The 21,226-nt window shown below is 40.4% G+C and overlaps 1 protein-coding gene across 4 annotated transcripts in view; it reads left to right on the forward strand.

Annotated features, from left to right (window-relative positions):
* Nucleotides 1-21,226, forward strand: part of kcnab2a (potassium voltage-gated channel subfamily A regulatory beta subunit 2a) — a 75,185-nt gene that overhangs the window by 31,331 nt on the left and 22,628 nt on the right. For 2 of the 4 annotated variants that reach the window (XM_063910201.1, XM_063910202.1), the window contains exon 3: nucleotides 503-544. The exons of 1 other annotated variant lie outside the window; for it this stretch is intronic. In XM_063910201.1, the coding sequence (XP_063766271.1) occupies nucleotides 503-544 (42 nt within the window). Of the gene's footprint in view, nucleotides 1-502; nucleotides 545-17,622; nucleotides 18,674-21,226 lie in introns of those variants that run through there. One more of the 4 variants, XM_063910200.1, reaches the window with a different exon arrangement.

A 21,226-nucleotide genomic window follows, 5' to 3' on the forward strand; every position in this document is an offset into this window, starting at 1 on the left:
GTTCAACATTTACTGACGTGTTTTATGTCATAAACTTGATTATTTCCTAAGCTTGTGTTAACCATAGACCTTTTTGAAAGAGATCTAGCAACAACACGTTAAAAAAAACATTGACTTTGAGATGAGCGAAATGCTAACTAACTTTTGGGTTATAGGACTCCTGTATATATATATATATTCCTGCACCTCTTCTGTCTTCAAATACACCAATAACTAGCCTTTTCAAGTAGTATCATATCTCTTTTTATGAGCTAGGCAGTGATGTGTTATGTGTTATGGGCATTTGCTCAGACATTTCCTGCTGGTGTGTGTCATTTCTAATGCAGGAAATGTATGTTTCCTCCTGCTTTACTCTCCCACATTTTTCAGCGTCTTTGGCAGTCAACATCTTTCGTCACCTTCCTGTCTTTTATCCAAATTTCCCCAACTACTAACATCTTTCTTTTCTTGCTTATATTAATCAAAGCTTTCCTTTTTTCCTCCTTTCCCCTAATGTCTTCAGCGCTCGTTATGGGAGCCCCAAACGACAGCTGCAGTTCTACAGGTACCTGTCTGTCTCTGTATCTGCCATCACTGTTTGTTGTTGCAAAGCGGGGTTTCTCAAGAGAAGCCTTTCGCTTTTTTGGTTTTGTATGTGTGAGTGTGTACAGTGTTTTTTCTTCCTTATATGTGTATTTGTTTATAACGCTTTGTATTTTTTGTTTTATTTCACTATAATAACCTTGCTGTGGACACTTGCTGTTCTGTCATTTAAAACCATACATCCATTAATAACCCTCTGCAGCATAGATAACACTTATCATCTTCTGTTTAGCTGGCTATGCATTATCCAACTTTAACCTGATAGGGGTGATGATGGATTGTGTTGCAAGGTTGCTCGCAACAACCTTTGAATCAACAATAACTGTCTAATTTTAATGTTGTGTCTTACTTTCTTCATCTTTCTTTTCGCGATGACACTTGAGAAACCCTGTGTTCCTGTCAAAACTTCAACTTGTGACCAAGAAGCTCCTTACAGAACTGATTCCTAGACACTTCTTCTACTAAGGCATGATTAGGCAGATAGTCATTTCCTTTATTAATCGTTTCTATATGAAACTATAAACCTTTTTGACCTCAAGGGAGTTGAACCTGATCCCTCAGTATGCGAGATGAGACAATGTTGTCTGAGAGTAGGGCTGCTGTACTCACTCCTCCAGTAGTGTGGCTTTTAGATGGTCAGTGTTTCTGCTGCTTATAGTAGGATCATGTTTTATGCTCTGATATCAGGCCTTATACTGCTGATCCAGTTATAAAAACCCCTGACTGTGTGGATGTGCTCGTAATGAGATTTTTCTCCTGGCGCCTTGCACATTTCTGTCCTTTTAAAGTGCAATAGCGTCCCACTAGCTGCTCCCCCGGCCTACTGTGCATGAGGGGGATCGATTAACCCCCCTTTCTCTGCCCATCTTATCAACCTGACAGGCTGATGATGGGAACTGATTTTTAAAATTATTTTCAGTCATCTCATCATTGTAACACACAATTTGTATAATGGCTAGCACACTTGGCAACAGGATGCAAAAATCTGAAAGGAATTAATGTATACAATCTTCAGCCCCACCTTGCCTTAATGATAGTGAATATTTATTTTTAACAGCTAATCTGGATTATCAAGCATGAGTTGTAGATCTGTGCTGTTCTACATGAGCTATTAAGAGACAGTTTGTGTTTGTTTTTAGGATTCTGTACTAAGAATGCTTTCGGTAAAGTATTTCCGGCTCTGGCTATTGTAAAACCATTGAATAGAGTGCTTTCCGATGGTGTATCCCATGTGTATCGTTAAGGGAAAAAAACATAATGTACTGAAAAATACGAAGAAAAAACATACTTTAACGCATCACAGGTGTCATAGGATTATGTATAATCAAGAGTTGTTGTGGCTTGTAATTCAACATTTGGATCTAGCTGGAAAACATTTTAAGGGTGGTAAAATCTCAGCTATGAAAGCCACAATTTGACTCGGAGAACTGATAAAGACATTTCAAGAAACACATGGTTTTACTTAATGGCGAATAACCCACATTTAGAAAGTTGAACGATTGTTTTCTTAGTAGCATAACTTGTCATATATCTTTTTAAAAGATTCTTTAAAAGTCTAAAAAAGCAATAATTATAGTTTTCTGTAAAAACAAAATTCAAAGGATGCTATATCTGCCATGCTGGTCTTTGGTCAGTATGACAATGAAACAGGTTTTAAATTGCATTCTATGTTGTAACAAAAAGGTGTTTTCGAAAAAAATCCTTTTTCAAAACCATAATATGGGAGTGTGTGAATACCTTATTATCTGTACAGTCTAGGGTGAATGCGCAGCACCACAAGTAATGCAGCTAAAGGCAGATGATGTGCTTTTAGTGTATGTTTGTTGAGTTATTGATATGGATTACTCATTACTGACAAATATGTCTGACGTCAGTGGCTATTATTGTACTATAATTGTACACACTTGTATAAATGATCCAGATAAACAGCAGTGTCCATTAGTGTAAGTTGTCAGAGATGACGTTCATCTCAGTACATTGGAATGCTCTGTGTATCCTATGAGGCCAGTAGAAAGCTTGGTGCCTGAAATGTCTCCGTTGAGCCATTATTACAAAAAAACTCAGATTCTGACCTTGACCCAAACACAAGGCTGTGTTGGAGAGACGCAGTGAGGCACACTTAACTGGTGGGCATATCATGATTACTTGCTTAGAGAGAACATGAACATGATTGATGTTTTTTTTCCCCTTGTTGTTGTCTGTGTGTATGTACAGTATACTGTGTGTGTGTGTGTGTGTGTGTGTGTGTGTGTGTGTGTGTGTGTGTGTGTGTGTGTGTGTGTGTGTGTGTGTGTGTGTGTGTGTGTGTGTGTGTGTGTGTGTGTGTGTGTGTGTGTGTGTGTGTGTGTGTGTGTGTGTGTGTGTGTGTGTGTGTGTGTGTGTTCACGTGCTCACAACACTCAGTGCGGCAGGCCCTCATTATTGTCCAGCTCTTAGTATTCTTTCCTGTGGAACAACAATCAGAGGCTTTTAGTGCAAAAGCTTTGGTGAATAATTCAAGGCTGATATTATTTGCTGCGTTTGGCAGAAACAAGACGGGCCACTAAACGACATAAATGGATTTCTTCCATGAGATCTCACAGGGAGGGGAGGAGGAGAGGTGTTAGTTGTGGTGCTAGAGTATGGTCCAAGTGGTCAGGGGAGGGAAAGGGATGCACTCTCTGAATCACTAATTGGTTTAGACGTTTCCTAGTAAGACACTCCCAGTTTGGGTGGACCCGCTTCATCTCCGTCTGCAGTGTTTGTTTATAAGAGCAGACCGGCAACCCCGCAACCTCGCTCATGAGCCGACCCTCAAGAAATCGGGTGAGTTTGAGGAAAGACTGGCTCTCATGACCACACAAGAAGAGCGTTTGCGTGAATCATTTGTGTGTAAGGGGTTGGCAGAGTGATGAGGAGTGTGTGTGTGGGTGCATGCTGCCTAGCTTGAAGTCTCCTCCTTTATTTGGGTCTTCTGTCTCTGAGCGAGGAAACCAGCTGTTCGGGAAATAAATACAGAATTTGTTGGAAGGATCGAAGTCATGTCGTGTTGGTGTCAAAGGTTTGACAATTTTTTTCTTCCATGTTGGAATTCCAAACTGATGTTTTTGGAGGGTTTCTGCAGTCTGTATTTTGGAGTAGATGTGTTAGATTTATTGTTGGTTAATTATCACCTAAAGTCATAGTTTTATGTTAGTTTTGTGGTAACTTTGTACCACTTTGTACAGAGGCAGAAAAAAGTGATCATTAAGATTTGTTGACTTTTAAAATATGGATATGTTTCAAACTTGCAGTAAAATGACATCCTCATTCTCAGGTTGTTATAAAGGTAGTTACTCTGTTTTGACAGTGAACCGAAACGATCAAAAAGTAAATATTGTTGATGGCACAGATTATAAAATACATTGCATTTTTAAATTAGTGTCTATTTTAATTAGCATGTTGAAAGTCCTTGTCTTGTGTTAATATTTAATGAATAATTTGGTTATAATAACACAATCATGACAAAAATATGCTTAATATCTTTAAGAAAGAGATGTTCCTAGAATGTAGATTAAGCATGTGTTTTAAATGTTGTTGTTGTTGTTTTTCGTTGCTGGTACAATCTTTATAAGCTCCTACTACTATTCTTTATACATTAATAGCATTTTCTCTACATTCTATATTTTCATGGACGTCATATTAAGTGTATATGGGTGCTTGACTACTATTAATCTGGATTTTAAGGTATTATAATATTAATAATGTATTGATATAAATTGCAGTCTCAGCGTTATACAGTACATGTTGCGATGGCTCAGTATTACACTCAGCATTAAGTACCTTCTTGTATTGATAGAGAACCTCTCTGTGCTGCCCTCTGTTGATTAAATCCAACACAGCACTCTGCAGATCTGAATCTTAAAGGTATCAAATAACTTGAGCAATATTTGTTGTTTAACAAAAGAATGACTAATAAATGGTCAAAAGGAATACTGTTTGAAATGCAAAACGCATTTAGGCTCCCTGAAGCTGAAATAAAGCCCAACTCTACATTAAAGATCCATGACATCCAAGTGCAAATCATGCTGTTGTTTTGGGACTGTTGTAAAGCTTGAGCCAATGTGTTTCTTCCGGTTCAGATAAGCTTGTGTGCCTTCTTGTGGGAGGCACTGAAATAGAATTGTGGACCACCAATCTCAGAAGTTTGTCCCTTGGCTCTTCCTCTAACTCCAGTCAGAATCCGAAGTGAGACCAAGTTGTCCCCTCGTGCTTGGTGCATGTTTGAATGCCTCTTCTTTGCAGATAGCATGTGTCCTCTTAAGTCCTGCTCTTTAATCACCAGCAAGTCACCTGAATGCTCCCTATCAGTGTTACCCTGCCATTGTGTACCTGTGAGGGGAGGGTGGAGCGGGGCTCTGTTGTGCGACTCTGATTACAGGATGCATGGCTGTGTGCTGCCGTCCCAAGCAGGAAAGCTGTTTTTTTTAGGGGCAGGTGCTATTTAAGGAGGTGGCTGTCCTCTGTGGACTGCTCACTCAGTCTCCTTTAATCTTAAACGCACGGGTTGCCTCAGCATCACAACTTGAAGGAGGTGGGGCAGGGGGGGGCATGTTTGCAGGAGGGTATGTGAGTGCCCCTGGGGGAGCTCCGGGCCGGCGCAAGTCCAGTTACTGTCCTCCTGAAAACCTGCAGATCCCCAAACCAGCAGCGCCAAGCAGCGGGGTTCGAAAGAGCAGCAGCAGCAACAGCGGCAAGATGCTGTCTATGACGTACAGCGAGAGCATCCGGAGCGGGATCAACCGCTACCACTCGGACCAGGGGCTGAATCAGCCCCCCGCCAAGCCCCCTGACCCGGTTGAGCTGCAAAGACTCCGGGAACAGAGAGTCGCCGCTCAGATAAAGAACATGGAAGACTTCCTGAAGATGAATGGCCTGGCCCTGGAGGAGTGTGTGTCATATCAGACAGGCATGAAATACAGGTAAGAGAGGGGCAGAGCTGGACAGGGTCTCGGATAAAGCAGAGACCTCGTCAGAGGTGGGGGTCTGAGAACCAGCAGCTCAGAGCAGCTTTCTTATACTTCTGCTGAACAGGTGTTTTTGTTGAGTTGGCCTCAAATATTACTATTTTGTTCCTCAGCTGTCAGAAGAACAAGCTCCTCCGTCTCTTTGTTAATGTCATTACAGTCTTGCTCTGTCCTCTGGTCAGACTGCCCTCTTGCAAAGGTACTGGGGCTCAGGTTTTATTTTAATCATCTAGGTCGTTGGCATATTTGTCCAACTACATGTGAAGGACAGAGTGCTCCTTAAGGAGTTACCTGGCCCCTTAAAATCTCACTGAGACTGTCTTTTCTGTTTCCCCTTAATCATAGCCTTCTTACTTTTCTAGTTTCTAAATGTAATGTAAGATTTCAAATATCCCTTGAGTTGAGAAGATTCAGCCAGTTCTTAAGATAAATCATAAATGACAATTCCACTTACAACGTTTCAACGTGTATTAAGCTCAAAGCAAGGCTATTATTCTTTGCTGATAAAATATTGTTGTTTTGGAGATACATTGTTTCATAGCCATACCTAAATTATATGTATTGATCTGAGGACTGATCTAACTCTTTTTGTTAAACTTGTCAGTCTGCCGAACTTTAGTTCATAAGTCAAAGACTTTATCTCAAAAGATTACTTATTGATGCACTAAGAATAAGTATGGAATAAAGCACCATCTTGGCTCTACAAGAGATAATTTGAATCATGCACATTTTGTCTATGTCATCAACACTGACAGCAAACCAAACATCTTAATTTACAGACTTTTGCTTTCCCAAGGGTTGAGGTCGTGCAGCAGGCTGAGCGGCTGTTGTGTTGTCTTTGTTGTGGACATGGATAGCCTTCGTCACACGCAGGCATGGCTGCTGTTGTTATTGACCAAGACCAGTGACCAGAACACAGGTATTGCTGGCTGCTGTTACCAAGTCTGGGTTGACTTGAGTATTGCCGTCGTCTTGTGTGTCACCCCTATACAGGCATGTTTACTCGACCGTAGTTGCCTCCCTGTTGTGTACTGCTCAATCACTGGCCCATGACAGGCTTGGGTGCAGCTTTTCAAGAACGCATTTAGAAAGTTTAATATTTCAAAGAGCATACCTGTTTTATAAGTCTCCTACAGGAACCATTAACACTGGTTGCTTCAATAACACGTGTTTCAGAATCTTTTCGTTTTCCTATTTTAATCTTGTGGATTTATTACACTCGTAGTGGGATTTCTACATTTGTTTTGTAATAAACCATTGATATTTGTTTGACCTCAGAATATTTACTCATCTAACGAAGGAAGTCCTCCCATAATCTGCTGTTTCTCCAACCGTGACTGCCTGCACTTCTGTAATTAGTGCTGTGATGGAAGTACATTCGACCTCTGACACATACTCATCATTAATTCAGGAGTGAGGTCAGAAAGGCGGGCCAGTATTGCTCCTAAGCTAATTGCCATCTCTTTTCCCAATAAAACACAAGCAAAATTGATATTTTGTATCACTTTCCCTTAAATATTACTGTAGGTCCCCATTTCTTATTTAGCCTTAGTTATTATAGTTTATTCATAAGTAGCCTGACACAAAGTGTATTGTCTTTTTTGGGAAAATACTGATAAGGTGTGGTGCTTATCATAGCCACTCATTCACAGACCCCATGCTCATAGAGACACACACAGTGAGGGAGTCTCCCTTCATGAGGAAGAATGATATACTATACAGAGAGGCCCATATTTGTGCAAGTGGTCATTTCTGTAAGGGGAAAAGTAATTAGCAGGCAGGGTGATCTTTAGGTTATTTAAGGTTGCACTACAATGCTTCCACATGCATTGCTTGGATCTATTCTCCTGCCCAAGCATAAATAAATATTTCTGCTTCAGTCATTCTGAGTGTCTGAGTCTCCTCCTTTCATCCCAAGTTAACCAGCTCACAGACATCTATCAGAGTTTAATCATTGTCTTCCTCTTGTTTTTAACACTCTGTCTTACTCACCACTCTGCGCTCTTACAAATCTTTTTTTGTTGGCAGGCCTTTTGTGAGATATTGGTTTGCACCAAAAGAAAAGCTCTAAATGGGTAGAATCAACACTACTTTTATAAGGCATAATTCATATTATCTTATCTAATACTCATATACTAGTGCATCTGAATAAGTAGGACATTCCTGATCATGTAGTTTTGAGGTGGTTATTATTATTAATTCAAATTAAGTAAAAGGATTGCTCTACTTCCATTATGTCTTTTGAAACTAAACACTCACACTCTGCCGGTCCATTTAGACAGCAGAAAACTTTCCGTAGTGTCCATGACGTGCGGCTGAAAGAGCCAGGCAGCGGGTAAAGGAGCCAGCGTCAGTTCAGTTAAGCGAGACAGGAAGCCTTGTGTCTCCTAGATTAACTATATGGAAGTTGACTGGAGAAGTATATATTTCTGGAATGCCTTAACACCAATGGATATGGTAATGACATCCACTAAAATGTTCATATGTGCAATGCTGCTCTCCACCCAAACTGTTCTTAATGTACATTATGCCTCTTCAATTATGATAAGCCTTGAGATTCAGAGATGGACATTTTCTCTCTCAAAAATAGTTTTATGTAATTAAATATACCTAAAAGATTGAGAACTGTTTTCGATGCCATTGATTCGACACTAGTCTGTTCTTTGTAGTAAAGCATGACATGAATCAAAGTTTGGCCACTAGGGGGCAGAAAAACATCAGGATAAAAGCCTTCACAGGCACAGTCAGATGCACATCACAGGTTCATTAACAGTAACTTATGTATGATGCAAGCGGAAGCACACTTCAATATTTTTGTTTCACTATTGTATTGTTGTTTAAATAATTTAAGGCTACCGTTTTTTCAGAATTTATTTTTTGTCAAGCCTCTACCTTTCGATAGTTTTCCTTAGAGTTTAACTTGACGATCGTTATGTCTAAGAATAATTAGTGGCCAAGGGGGATGTCTCTCCAAGAAGTTATTTTGAACTAACATTTTCGATAGCTAACTGTCCAAAATCAAATGAAAATCAATTGTATTCCGTTTTAATGACTTATAAAAGAAAAGAAAGGATTGTCTATCAATATTGATGGATGTTATTCATTTGTTACTCAAATAATAGTGTATCGTTCAAGATCTAATCAAAATTGAAGCACACACTGACAGTAATTCTAACAAAAAATAAATCTCCTTTTGTCTTTTCAGATTTCATTTTAACAGAACCAAAAGAACGTAATGCAGCAAACACATAGTTGAGCTTTGAACATCTCTGTTTAGCAAACCTGAAGCTTATATATTTTCAACTAGAACAATGGACCATGTGATTTTGTGAAATGTGCAGTTCCTTAATAACAGCTGATCTCCACTAGATGGTGCCTATGTTCCACTTCAACAGCTCATACGCTTTCCAAACGCCTCCCACTGCACTCAGTGCCATAACGCTTTCACTGAGCACAGCGAGTGCACCACTCTTTGCACTCCTACACTGCTGGCATCACTAATGTGAATCATTTTCTATTGAGCTTAGCCTGGTATTAAAACTAGTCCAAAAGATGACTAAAACCGTGTAAAATAGCAGCCTTGTCACCGGGTGGCAGCATGGAGGATTGTCTATCATTTCTTATCTAAGTTGCCTCTGCTTCAATGTGTCACCAGGGGCGGATTTAGGAAATGAGGCCCTGGGCAAAGGACAATTTGGATGCCCCCCCAAATAACCAAACCAAATAATTGTGTTGTCCTTTTTATTATAGGTTATTGGTTGTTTGCAATGACAATAAATAAATACATAATAAAAAAAGCAAAAAACAAAATACGAATAACGCGACGACGAGGCCCCCTGGTGGCCGAGGCCCCAGGCAATTGCCCTTCCTTGTCCAATGAATAGCACCGCCCCTGGGTGTCACACAGTCATGCTTTCTTAACATCCTACAAGGGACATACATTTGCACGGATACACTGTAAGATATATCTTTCTCAATCTCAGCAGCATCTGCAGCATGTGTCAGCCCATGCAACTGTGACATTTTTCTTCAGGCGATCCCCTACTCCAGCGCTAAATTTAGCAGTAGACTGAGTATCCACAGCTGCAGCTGCATACAGCTGAATGGGCTGCAGCCAAAACTGCTCATCCATTTTAAATCTAAAGCTCTTGCCTCGCAGTTATCCTGCATCTACGTGAGCTGCAGACGTGTCTGTGCTTCACCTTTGCAGGAGAGGGAGATGATGTGTAGGTATTTGAAGCAATGTTAGATATTAGGTTTCTTTTGGTGACCTCTCCGATTACTTTTTGAGCAATGTCTGGCTGGTGATATCTGACAGCTTGTCAAAAATGTTTTTGCTCTGAAATGTGTGCGTGGGCATACGAAGGAAACGCTAGAGCATACACCACTATGATTTGTTTTGGTTTTTGTTGTATTTTAAATTAATTATTATGTAAGGCATGTCAGAAAGATGTCCTCACGATGCCAGTTGAATTGTTAGTACTTCGTTTTTCTTATTCCTGAGTTGCCCATGTGTGTAGTTTTGTCTGAAATGATGCCACATGTTGGTGATGTTATCGTCATTAATACTGGTTCACAATCTTGTTACTTTCTGATATAAAAGCTTTCTATATCTTGATGTCTAGATGTATGTTGCGAACGCAAAAACAAACCTTACAAAGAGTGAAGCCCTGTCCAGTTTATTTCATTTGACAAAAAGGTGAATTATTGAGTAATAGTATGTCTTTATAGTGCTGCTCCTTCCAGGGCTTTCTACAGTTATACTCCACATTCAACAATAAAGGCCCTGTTCTTGCTTTTCCTTCCTTTAATTATTAAGAGCATCTTTATAGCTGTACTCTCTTTTATTACAGTGCTGAACTTCAACAGGAAGCACTGTTTGTCTATCTGGCTAATCATTCTTTTCACTTATGTTAGCATTGCTGTTCCTCACATGTACTCCTATGCTTGTCTGCATTGACCGTCTTTTATGTCTGAAAGAGTGTGTGTCTGCATGTTAGTGTGTGTCACTGGGCTGCAGGGGGATAGCTCTGTGCTTTATGAATACCCAGTAGTGACAGGAGGTAGGAGGCCCTCTCCGCTCTTCTCACACTCAGGCTTTAAAGTTGTGCTGTTGTCGCTTTGGATCCCATGATAGTTTTTACCTAACAACAATCTAAAAAGGCACATATTTCCCACACTGTCAAATACCCTCCCTGAATAAATGTGACGCTTTTTTCATATAAAGTTCTGTTAGGGAAAAGTATTTCTCTTTCCTTCTCAATATCATTGTGTTCTGCCTCAGTTTTGAATTTGTCGGGAATATTGTTCAATACCGTCATGGTAAATGCGGTGAGGGAGTGCTTGGCCAGTGTTTTGAAGCTATCCCTGTGAAGAGGAAGAGTTCACCCGAGCTTTTAGTGCATTTCTGTGGTTTTGTGGTCACTGTTGCATATTTAATGCAGAGGGGAAGTTTTCTATTTCACGCTTGACCAATCTTTTAAAAATGCAGCAAAATCAGATCCAGAGTTGGTTGGACTCAGGTTTATTCTCCTGTAGTTTTAAACATATGTGAATTTACCTAATCTTCAGCCTATTTCATATTTTCCCCATTGCTCAGTTGTGCATTTGGTGCTTAACTCGCTAAACTTGCTTTTCTTGCTTATGGTACCTTCAGCTTTTAATAGTATACTCTATATCCACTCTGACGGAATCCAGTTCTTAAAAACTACAATGTAATATCTTACTATACTGATATTTACTTCAGATCGTCCCTTTGCCTTTTTGAAGGTGTCAGGTCGTAGTGTTGTTTTAGGCTGAGGACTCAGAAGGTTTTAACTGGTCTGACCTCTCAGCCTGTTTTGGTCAGCGATTTACCAACAGCAGTCCTACCATGTATATACATGTTTTCTATATTTGTACAGCTTGAGTCCATTCAGGTGGACAGAATCAGTAGCTGAGAAAGAAATAGGAATTATCTGTTTCAGGAGCATAGCTTGAGTTGTAGACCATCACAATTCTATGAACAAATGGCATTTGATTGGCATATATCATTGTACTGCCTGCCTGTATGTGGATAAACCTGTGACCTATGATAACAAAAAAATACAGTTTTGATCTTCCACTTGGAAAAATAACATAATATAAAGAGCAACTTGTTTTAATTATTAGACCTGATAACGGTATGTCCTAAAGGTAGTCACGGCAGAACGGATTGATCGCTGTGATATACCACATATATTGAAAACCCGGATTTTTTATCCTCAATTACTGTTGGAAAAATTGCAGACAATCCACAGCAAAAATACCAGCCCATTGATTTAATCTTTACAAAAAAATTGATTTAAATCAATTGTGTCATATATATTAATTTTAACGTTTCTGAGAACCATCTTAGTTTGTATACATTTAATAAAGATATATCTAAATGTAAAGAATTACCATTACAGTTCCAAGCACTAGCAACCACATTTTCTCACTGAAATAAACTGCAACACAAAGCATTTCTGGCTAGCAACGCCCCTCTGTGTGAACCTTAGGTATGACAAATGCACTCTGTCAGTCGGTAGGATCTTCTATTCTACAGAACATATTATTCTGCTTCCTCCCTTTCTTTAGATTAATAGTCGCGCTCCCTTGGACTGTGTATCTCAGTCCTGTTTGGTTTTAGCACACCTCGTTACATAACCCGTGATGCAGAAATGTCTACATAACTGTTAGATCACTGCTGTTTTGTAATGGTCTACAATTTTACTGAAACATTGTGTGTTCAATTCATTGCATACTGCATACATTTATCTAGCTGTAGTGAACCATGAAATATACAATTAACATAAAAAATATGTTGTTTATATTGACAATTTAATCTATATATAAAATTAAATATAACTTCTGAAAATAGCCAAAGGCAAAGTAACAACTATATTACATAATACCAGGGTTTCCCCGTGTGCTATTTTGATTATCTCAGCCCTCCCGCTCTGTTAGATGTGTCAGTGGGAACAGCTGAAACGACAACTCCTCCTGAGCCCTGTTGTCTGCGGGGAATCTGTCATGTTCACTGGAGAATTATGATTGCCGCACTGGCTGTTCACAGATGTGACCTGCATCTCTTTTCATTTATCTGTTTCCTCGAGAATTACCAGAAAACTGAGGCACGAATTACGACAGATGGACCTAATGTTCAATATTATTTGTGATGGCTCTTTAATGGCTTCAACATATCCTCTTTAGTTTGTTTCCTTCCTATCAGCAAGAGGATGAGTATTTATTTGACTTGTGAAAAACAAAAAACGACATTATGATAAGAAAACCATTATACCACAATTGGTAATACTACTACTACTTCATTTAATTACATCCTGGATGCAGTGATGAAAGAGTCAGCCGTTAGAAATGTTTAGACCGGGCCTCAGGATGCATTAAGCTCTTAGAAAAGCATTACCACATCTGTCGATCAACACTGTCAATCTGTCTGACCTCACATCACTTTCCATTAACTCTCCTAAGCCTTTTCACCCCCTCACTTACACACACACACACACACACTTCTCTGCTTAGCCACTCCCATCTCAGATCTCAGGGATGCCATCCTTTTCACTCGGTTACTCAAATCCTCAGTAATGCAGTTCAATTAAACCCTCAGTAAGTGGAAGTTAAACCTCCATCGGACAGCTGGCCCGCAGTTACACTTGATACAACTGTGCTCATCGGCTACAGCTGCTCTATCAACCACTGCCTGTAACAATCAGCCTTGCCCTAATACCCTTGGATTCACTTTCTTATATGGTAAGAGATGTAAATTTAAGAAGGCTGAGTCAGATGAAGCTGCTGATATGTTACTCTGTTTATCTAGCTTAAAGCACTCATTGCTTTACAAATGTATCCCTATTTACTTGCAGATTTCAAGGAGTCCATATTAAAGGATCCCTGACGTAGTCTCTACAGAGGGCAGTAAGCCAGCAATTTGCTTGGACCGATCAGGCCTAATAGCCCACAGCAGCTCTGGATGCCAGTTCATTGGCCAATACTTGCTAGATGGTGTTACCCAGACAGCCCCTCAATAAGGGAAAACATATTCAAATTTTGAAGCCCTTTCCCAATTTCAGTACTTTAGGGCGTCATAGTTTTGTCTATGCTCACTGTAGAATTGATTCAAAGAGCCAGTGACTATTTTTAGAGCTGATGCTGCCGCTGTGGTGTAGGATCATCGTTCATGACAGTGGCCCACCTCTGTGGTCACAGTTCTTCTGACGCTTTTGTCGATGAAAGTTCAGTAGTTGTCTTTTCCCTCTCTGCCACTGAGCTGCCAGCTGCAGTCTGTGGGCTGTAAGCTGGAAGAAGTCAGCTGTCCAAGCAAAATCTCTCGTGCAGAAGTTTCATTATGATGCGGCATCATTGATCGCCAACACTCCCGCCCAATAAGGGCTGCAAGCGTGAACTGGGAAAAAAACGCCAATCATTTTAAGTGTGTGTTTTTGCAGCTTTTATTCTAGAATTGGCATTAAGGAATACAGGACTGTCAAAAACAAAGATACATTTCCTCTTCTCATTTCAGCTGTAGGCTTTATTGAATGGTGACTTTGAACCTGAATATCTGTGTCTCCTGTTTATCTTTTTTTGTCCACACACCTCGGAAAAATATTGCTGTCAGTGAATATTACTCCTCTGTAGTCGTGATCACTGAAACACGCATATTCTGCTGTAGGTATCCAGCTTTCTCTCCTCTTCCTCCCCCGCACGCTAAATGAAATGCAGGGCCCTATCAGTGCTGTGCATTCACTCACACTGATTGAGTCTCTGAGATGGGTTTTAGCAGCTCAGTAGATTTTCAGATAACCGCAAATCAGGCACTTAACCAAAGCAAGGAGATGAAGGCCAGGACTCAATGGAGGACATTGTGATAGTCTGTGGAGTGGGAGGAGATGGATTTCTTTTCTTTACACTGAGATTTGTTCAGCAGTGCTATCTAACACCCAGCTGCTGAGTCCAGCGCTAACAAAGGCATCTGATAGGATTATTTGGTTTTCTGCTGTTAAACTGTTTCCTCTGCATTGATATTTAAACTAGTTTGTAATCGTGAAAGAACAGTCACGCATTGGGTTGAGTCATCCTAATGTGCACAACCCAAACACAATGTCGCTAATTAGCAATTTAACAGCAGACCTCTGAGGCATTATGTAAAGACTAGAGTTTCCTATTTTTAGTTCAGCATCCTTTATGACTGATTTATCTTGTGACTAACAATTCATTTCTAATTTGCTCCAGTAGATTCTGATGAATGAGCACAAAGCACCTCATAGTTCAGGCCAGTATTCCCTCAATAATAGCCCTTAGTAAAGCAGTGAGAGTGTGCATGAAATTCTGAATGAGATTATACATGTGTAAGCATTTGTTCAGATTGACTTTGACTCTGGGATCACCCACAGGCAAGAAAGCCATGTGTTGTCTGCAGTGCAATTTGATGTGTCATGCAAGTGAACACTTCTGTGATGAATTAAACACTGAGGTGATTTATGGAATATGTGTGTCATGCAGATAAAAGACCTCCCCTTCAGGAATGTCAAGTCTGCACTGCATGAGTGTTGTAAAGAGGGCAAATGTGGAACAAGGTCACAGGTTTCTAACGTAGACTGTTTATGAGTAGACATAGTCAGCATGATGTCACCCACTGTGGACAACTGTTTTAAAGCCTCAGGTTTGGCATTTTGGGCCGTCCCCATCTTTGTTTTCTTTTAAACCAGAAGTCACATCAGAGGGTTGACCGCTGGACAAGACCTTTTTTGGCCAACGAAATGTTAATTTTGAATAACTGTAAGCACATTGTGAAAACATTACCGTTCTGGAATGAAAGTGCAAAGAGCACCAAAAAAGGGCGACACTGTGTTAGTGACTTCAATCATAGCCATGCCCTTGCCCTGTTAATGGAACCATTATCCATATAGAGAAAGTCATACTGTAATGAAAAAGACTTGAAATTAGCAATTGAGACAATACACTCATTAGGTAAATCCCCCCAACTTGTTTTAGACTGCATGCTGTCAATATAAAGAAAGTTGGCAGATGTGCCTGCTGTGCATTTTTAAGTGTGACGGATATGGTTTATTGGATTTAGCAGGTTTAGATTTTGGCTCACTCTGTTGGCATATTTTATCGTCAGTTTATAGCTCCTGATTTATTTATTGATTACAAGGCAATGGTGCATGTGGTGTTATACCATTTTTAATTTGAAGTATTTTACAGTGAAGACTATGAATACTGTCTGTTGCAATGTGGTTTGCATCTCGTGGTGAGAGTCAGTCAGCTGAAGAAAATGCCAGAAAGAGCAATATGTGAAAAATGGTTGTTCTATTGATTCATTTAGGTGATGGATGACTAGTCTGTCGGATGATGCATGCTTGTATTGATTACTCTACCTTGCGTTGCACAACAATCGATAGATGTGTAGATTTTCAGGTGCAGATAAATCAAGGGTCAACAAAGGATTAATATGGCTTAGTAATGACAAGAAATCAGTCGTCTAGTTGAGTAGCCCTGGAATGCTGTGGCGTTGTAGTTAAAGCCTTAACATTTAACTTTAGGACCAAAGGTTGTATGTAAATAAACAGCATTTATTTAATCCCATTTCTTAATATTTTCAGGTGTGCCAAGGCTGGAGATTTATTCAGCTAGCTTGGGCTGTTTTTCAGGGTTATTATCTGGACTTGATACTGTGTTTCTGCCTCCTGAGTCCCTGGCCCCTCCCACTTCCCTATGTCACGACTCCTGGGGGCCCTGGAACAGAGCTCAGTGGATGGCTGCATCACGTTTCCACAGCACTGGCGCTAAGTGCATGGACCCTGTAGGGTAAAAGTCTGCCAGGTCAGACTGCTCTCATGCTCAACTGCTTTGTTGGAACGAGCAGAGAGCAAAATGGCATCAGTCCCAAAATGTGTTCTTTATCACAAAGTGCAGGACATAACCCTGAAAAGGTGATGAGACCCCATCCATGTCGCCCATATGTTGCTTTGGCTGCCGCTGTTGAGACTGAAACTCAGCCACATCCCTTCCAGTGCTGGGTATAGAGCATTCAAAAGGAAATCTTGAGCCTGGCTTCTCTGCTCCCTGCACACAATGAGAAATTTAAATCAGATTTCAGTTGGATTAAAACACCTTTCCCCTCAGGGTTGTATTAAGTCATAGGTCATAGCTCTAAGAATAGAGCTGTCTGTTAGAAACAGCCTTTTCACTTGATTCCTGTGATGGAGGTATCTTTTTTTCTTTTCTTCTTTACTGTATATGTCTGCTTCTGATGGCATCCCCTTCAATTACCTCCTTGGCACACACTCTGGTCCATACAGATAAGCTTCAGTATTATATTACTGGGAGCGTGTCCCTAATCTACTGTCTCTTCAATCTGCAGCTACTGTTGCATTACATCCAATTACTGTGGTGTTTACTTTCAACCATAATATTTTAACCAAACAGCTCTCCTACAGTAATAATGCTGCTGATGAAAAACTTAGTCATCTATCCTAAAACGTTTTATTTATGTGCATGAATATACATTTCTTTGAATCACTTTTCAAGTAATGAAGCAGTGCAGACAAATGTCTCAGACAGCCCTGCCTTGGACATTTATTGTCACAGATAAAGTTACATAATGAATATTTTATGGGCAGTTGAACATACCCACGTGAGAGCCCCCTGTCCTAGGCCATAGGCTATTGCAAAGTCCTGACCAGTGAGCATTCAGCTTCTTTCTTTTTTCCTCTGACAGAATAAACTAGAAAGCACACTGCAGGGCAACAGACAGACAAAGAAGAGCACCAAAATGAGTGCTGCTGTAAACACAACAGATTTCAATGCCTAGCTCTCTCACGCTGCTGTAGCTCTCTTCATATCCCTCCCACCACATTCCCTCCCTCCCTCTCCCTCTCTCTCTCTCTCTCTCTCTCTCTCTCTCTCTCTCTCTCTCTCTCTCTCTCTCTCTCTCTCTCTCTCTCTCTCTCTCTCTCTCTCCTCCCGACTCTTGCCTCTGTGCACTGTGCGGCGTTACGCTGAGCACAAGGCATACAGATGTAAGTTTTACCGAGTCTACAGTCAGAGCTGGCGACTGAATATGAGGCTGCCCTTTTGCTAACAGGCAGTAGTAGAGGTTAAATATTCAGCAGCCATGCAACTGTCAAGGCAGACTCAGAAGGGGAGATGAAAACCTCCTGGAACTGGGTGTTCGTGTTTTATTTTCTCAATCTCTTTGTGTGGATCCAATCGTTTCCACTCTTAAAGCTTGGCAGCAAGAGGTGTTATCTCTAGCACTGAACTCAGCTTTAAAAGGAAATTGCAGGACTCTAATTCTGCCTGTCAGCTTCTGATGAGCCTCTGATTAAAGATAAAGCGAGAGGAGGACACCCGGATGAAAGGAATAACTTGCAGAGGGATATTCACACAAACACTGCTTTTCCTGGACTCTGTTTTCTTTATTTTTTAAGGATTTTTGTTTTCTTTATAGCTTTGCACTGAACCTGCATTTTATGCATCTGCAGTGATTGCACAAATGTTCCTCACACCAGCTGAGAAAGATGCTGTTATGGTGTTCTTGAATTGGACTTTCTTTGAGAGGATTTAGGTTTCCCCTGATCAGCGTTCCTTTACTGTTTGAATACGTTCTGATCTTACCTCCCGTCCTCCTGCCACTCTTTTTTTCTCCTGAACATTGTGCGCTAGTTAGTCACATTAGCGACTGGACAGACATTTCTAACGGAGGCACAGTGTGTGAGGCTGGACTCGGAATTGCTGCCTCCTACAGACTGAACTGTCTCACGCTGTTGAGAGGATCCTCAGACTCAGCACCTCTGGGAGTTTGTCGTACCTGATTGAACCAAAGGAGAGGGTAATTAGAGTCTCCACAATTGGGACGGCCGGCCAAAAGCCAGGATGCAGGTGTCATTAGTGTGCACGGACCACCGCGGGGGAGTCAGCCGCACTACGGAGGACCGGCTAAACCGCCAGAATGCCAACAGCCCCAACACAGGCACCCGCAGCAAGTTCAGAGCAGTGGCAATGGTGGCCCGAAGTCTCGGACAGCTCTCTGTTCAGAGTGTTCCTTCCTCCAGCGAGCAAAGCATCAAGACTGGCATGAAGTATAGGTAGGGCATGTCTAAACTGAAACCGTAAGACTTATTTAAAGTATTTTAATTCATCTTAAACTGCAGGATTTATCTCCCGACTGATGAAGTAGAGTAAGAATGATCAAAATCTCCTTGACTCAGGATACAATACAGAGAAGACTATCCACACCAGTTTGTTCTCCTCAAATCCACTCAAAAACAACAACATCTCAAGAGAAGAGATTTGTAGTTTTATCATATGAGCACTTAAATGGTGAAACTTTTATGTGTCTGGGAGTGAAATTATATAAGTAGTCATTAATAGCTTATTTGTTTGATGCAGGAGTAACAAACAAGCACAGCAAACAAAGTAAAATAAGCTGAATGTGGTCAGATTTTAAAGGGGAAACTAAGGTGCAAGAACACGTCCATCATAACAGCACAACTCTTGCGTTTGTTTAGTTTATGCTGATAATCCCTTAAATTGAAATATTTTACAATTGGGTTTATAGAGATTTAATCTCTGCAGCTCCTGTTGTTAAATATTCAAATCAGATACATTTCCAAGCATTGACTCCAAAGCTACACAGTCAGTCATAACTATGAGTATAACCCTTGTCATATAAAATAGTTGTCCCGGACATGGTGTGAACACAAACACTTTGCAAAGTAATATCTTGTGATTATAGTAGCATTAGGCTGCATTGAATATGTATCACAACCCCTTTAATTTAGATGATTGCTGATTGCTGTTCTATTGTAGTATTTACACTTCTTTTGCTTTCATTAAATGGTGCAGCAAATGTTTGTTTTTTGTGTGTAGGAACCCCAAGGGATAGAAAGACTATGACTGTTTTAATCTACTATAGCCCATATTTAACATTAAGGGTAAGCTTTGTTTGCATGATAGCTTTTATAACACAATCTCTTCTATTCCTGTGTTGATTGACTCAGATTATATCAGCTTTTACACAAGATGAAGAAGGAGCAGATTATTAAGTGGAATATCTTTAAATGCATAGAGAAGCACTGAGGATAGAGGAGTGAATGGCAAATGGACCAGTAGCAGGGGACACAGTCTGTAGGCAGCATTGGTGAAATATGATTTGACATTATTTCTACATTATGATCTGCAGAAAGCTGTTCACTTGTGCAGTGTTTCTGTCAGGAATCATTTCTCTCTATATTGTCCCACCTGTCACTCAACTGCTCACCAAAGACAAATATTGATTACAAACTCTGAATTAAATACTGATCTACATGTGCTATTCTTTTGTAATACACATATTCCTAGTGTTCATTTATTTTCTATTTTCTAAATAGCAGCCTAATTCTGTTCAGAGTAGTGACATTTTGCCATTTTTGGGTATATTTTTACTCAACTCTTTAAAATATTGCCTGTTGATATTGAAATACACCTTTTTATACTTTTTAATTATAGTTTTCAAGCACCGAAATAAGAAAAAATGCAAGTGCAAATGTGCTTATAAAAGTCGGTTTGTTTTTGTGGGGGTGAATAAATGGACAAAAGCTGACTGAGAAATAAGGAAGAGGTGTTGATTTGAGGGAACACTTACCCATCCTCAGTACTGTTGTCTGAGGAAACGGCACAATCCTTTGCATCTGATTTGCTAGAGGCAGCTTGCCATGCTGGCGCACTGTCATTATTGAAGCTAATGGTATTGAATGAGTAAAATCATCTTCAGCTCGGGGGCCAGCGGCTGTTTGTGTTCCTCGCTTCCGCAGTGTAGTCCGAAGTACATAACAGGCTCTGTATTTGTGAACCCAGCTTGCATCTGATGTAAACTGAAGGTAATGCAAGCCTTAATGCAGCGTTAGGCTCAGAGATGCATGCACAGAGGCTACAACGTTATGTTTTGTTGTTTTTAAAGAGATGACGATGAAAGGGACTGAAGGAGAGATTAGAAAAGGGAAAAAAGGAAGAAAGGAACGGAGAGTGCTAAGGTTAATGCTATGGTAGGCACTCTGCCCAAGAGGAAGTGCAGTAGGCTGGAGTGATCTGTGCTCATGTCACTGCGTATCTTTCAAACTGCATCTCGAAGTTAAGCTTGCAAGCCCTTTAATATGGCCATGCATTTATCTTTTCATCCTTGAGCACAAGGATTCTTTTTGTCCATCAATTTCAGATTCCAGTTTTTCATTTTCCATTTTGACCGCTGAAGAGGTTAGCGGTTTTATAAATGTTCCCCATAAGAATACAGTTAAAGCTTATCCACCCAGCAACTTTCCACGATTATCTACTCTCCAGAATGGTGGTGGGAAATTCAGATCAGCTTCATTTGCATGTGTTTCCCTGAATGGCATCCTTGAGCTTAAATCAAGTTTTTTAGTCAACATCTCCTAAGCAAGGGTGCAGGTTAGCTTGGAAGTGACCTCCCTGTCAAGGACGATGACACCTTCAAAGCAAACATCTTTCAAGGTAAACAAAAAGACTGCTTTACTGGGCTGTCTTTCCACAGACTGAGCCGTTCTGCAATGTGACACCAGGCCTGCTTGACATGACTGGTTAAAATCATCAAGCTTGACTGTAAGAGCCTGCACCTCCTCCAAGGAGTGATTAAATGTCTTCAG

Source organism: Eleginops maclovinus, chromosome 20, assembly GCF_036324505.1.
Source record: "Eleginops maclovinus isolate JMC-PN-2008 ecotype Puerto Natales chromosome 20, JC_Emac_rtc_rv5, whole genome shotgun sequence".
NCBI classification, from domain to species: domain Eukaryota; kingdom Metazoa; phylum Chordata; class Actinopteri; order Perciformes; family Eleginopidae; genus Eleginops; species Eleginops maclovinus.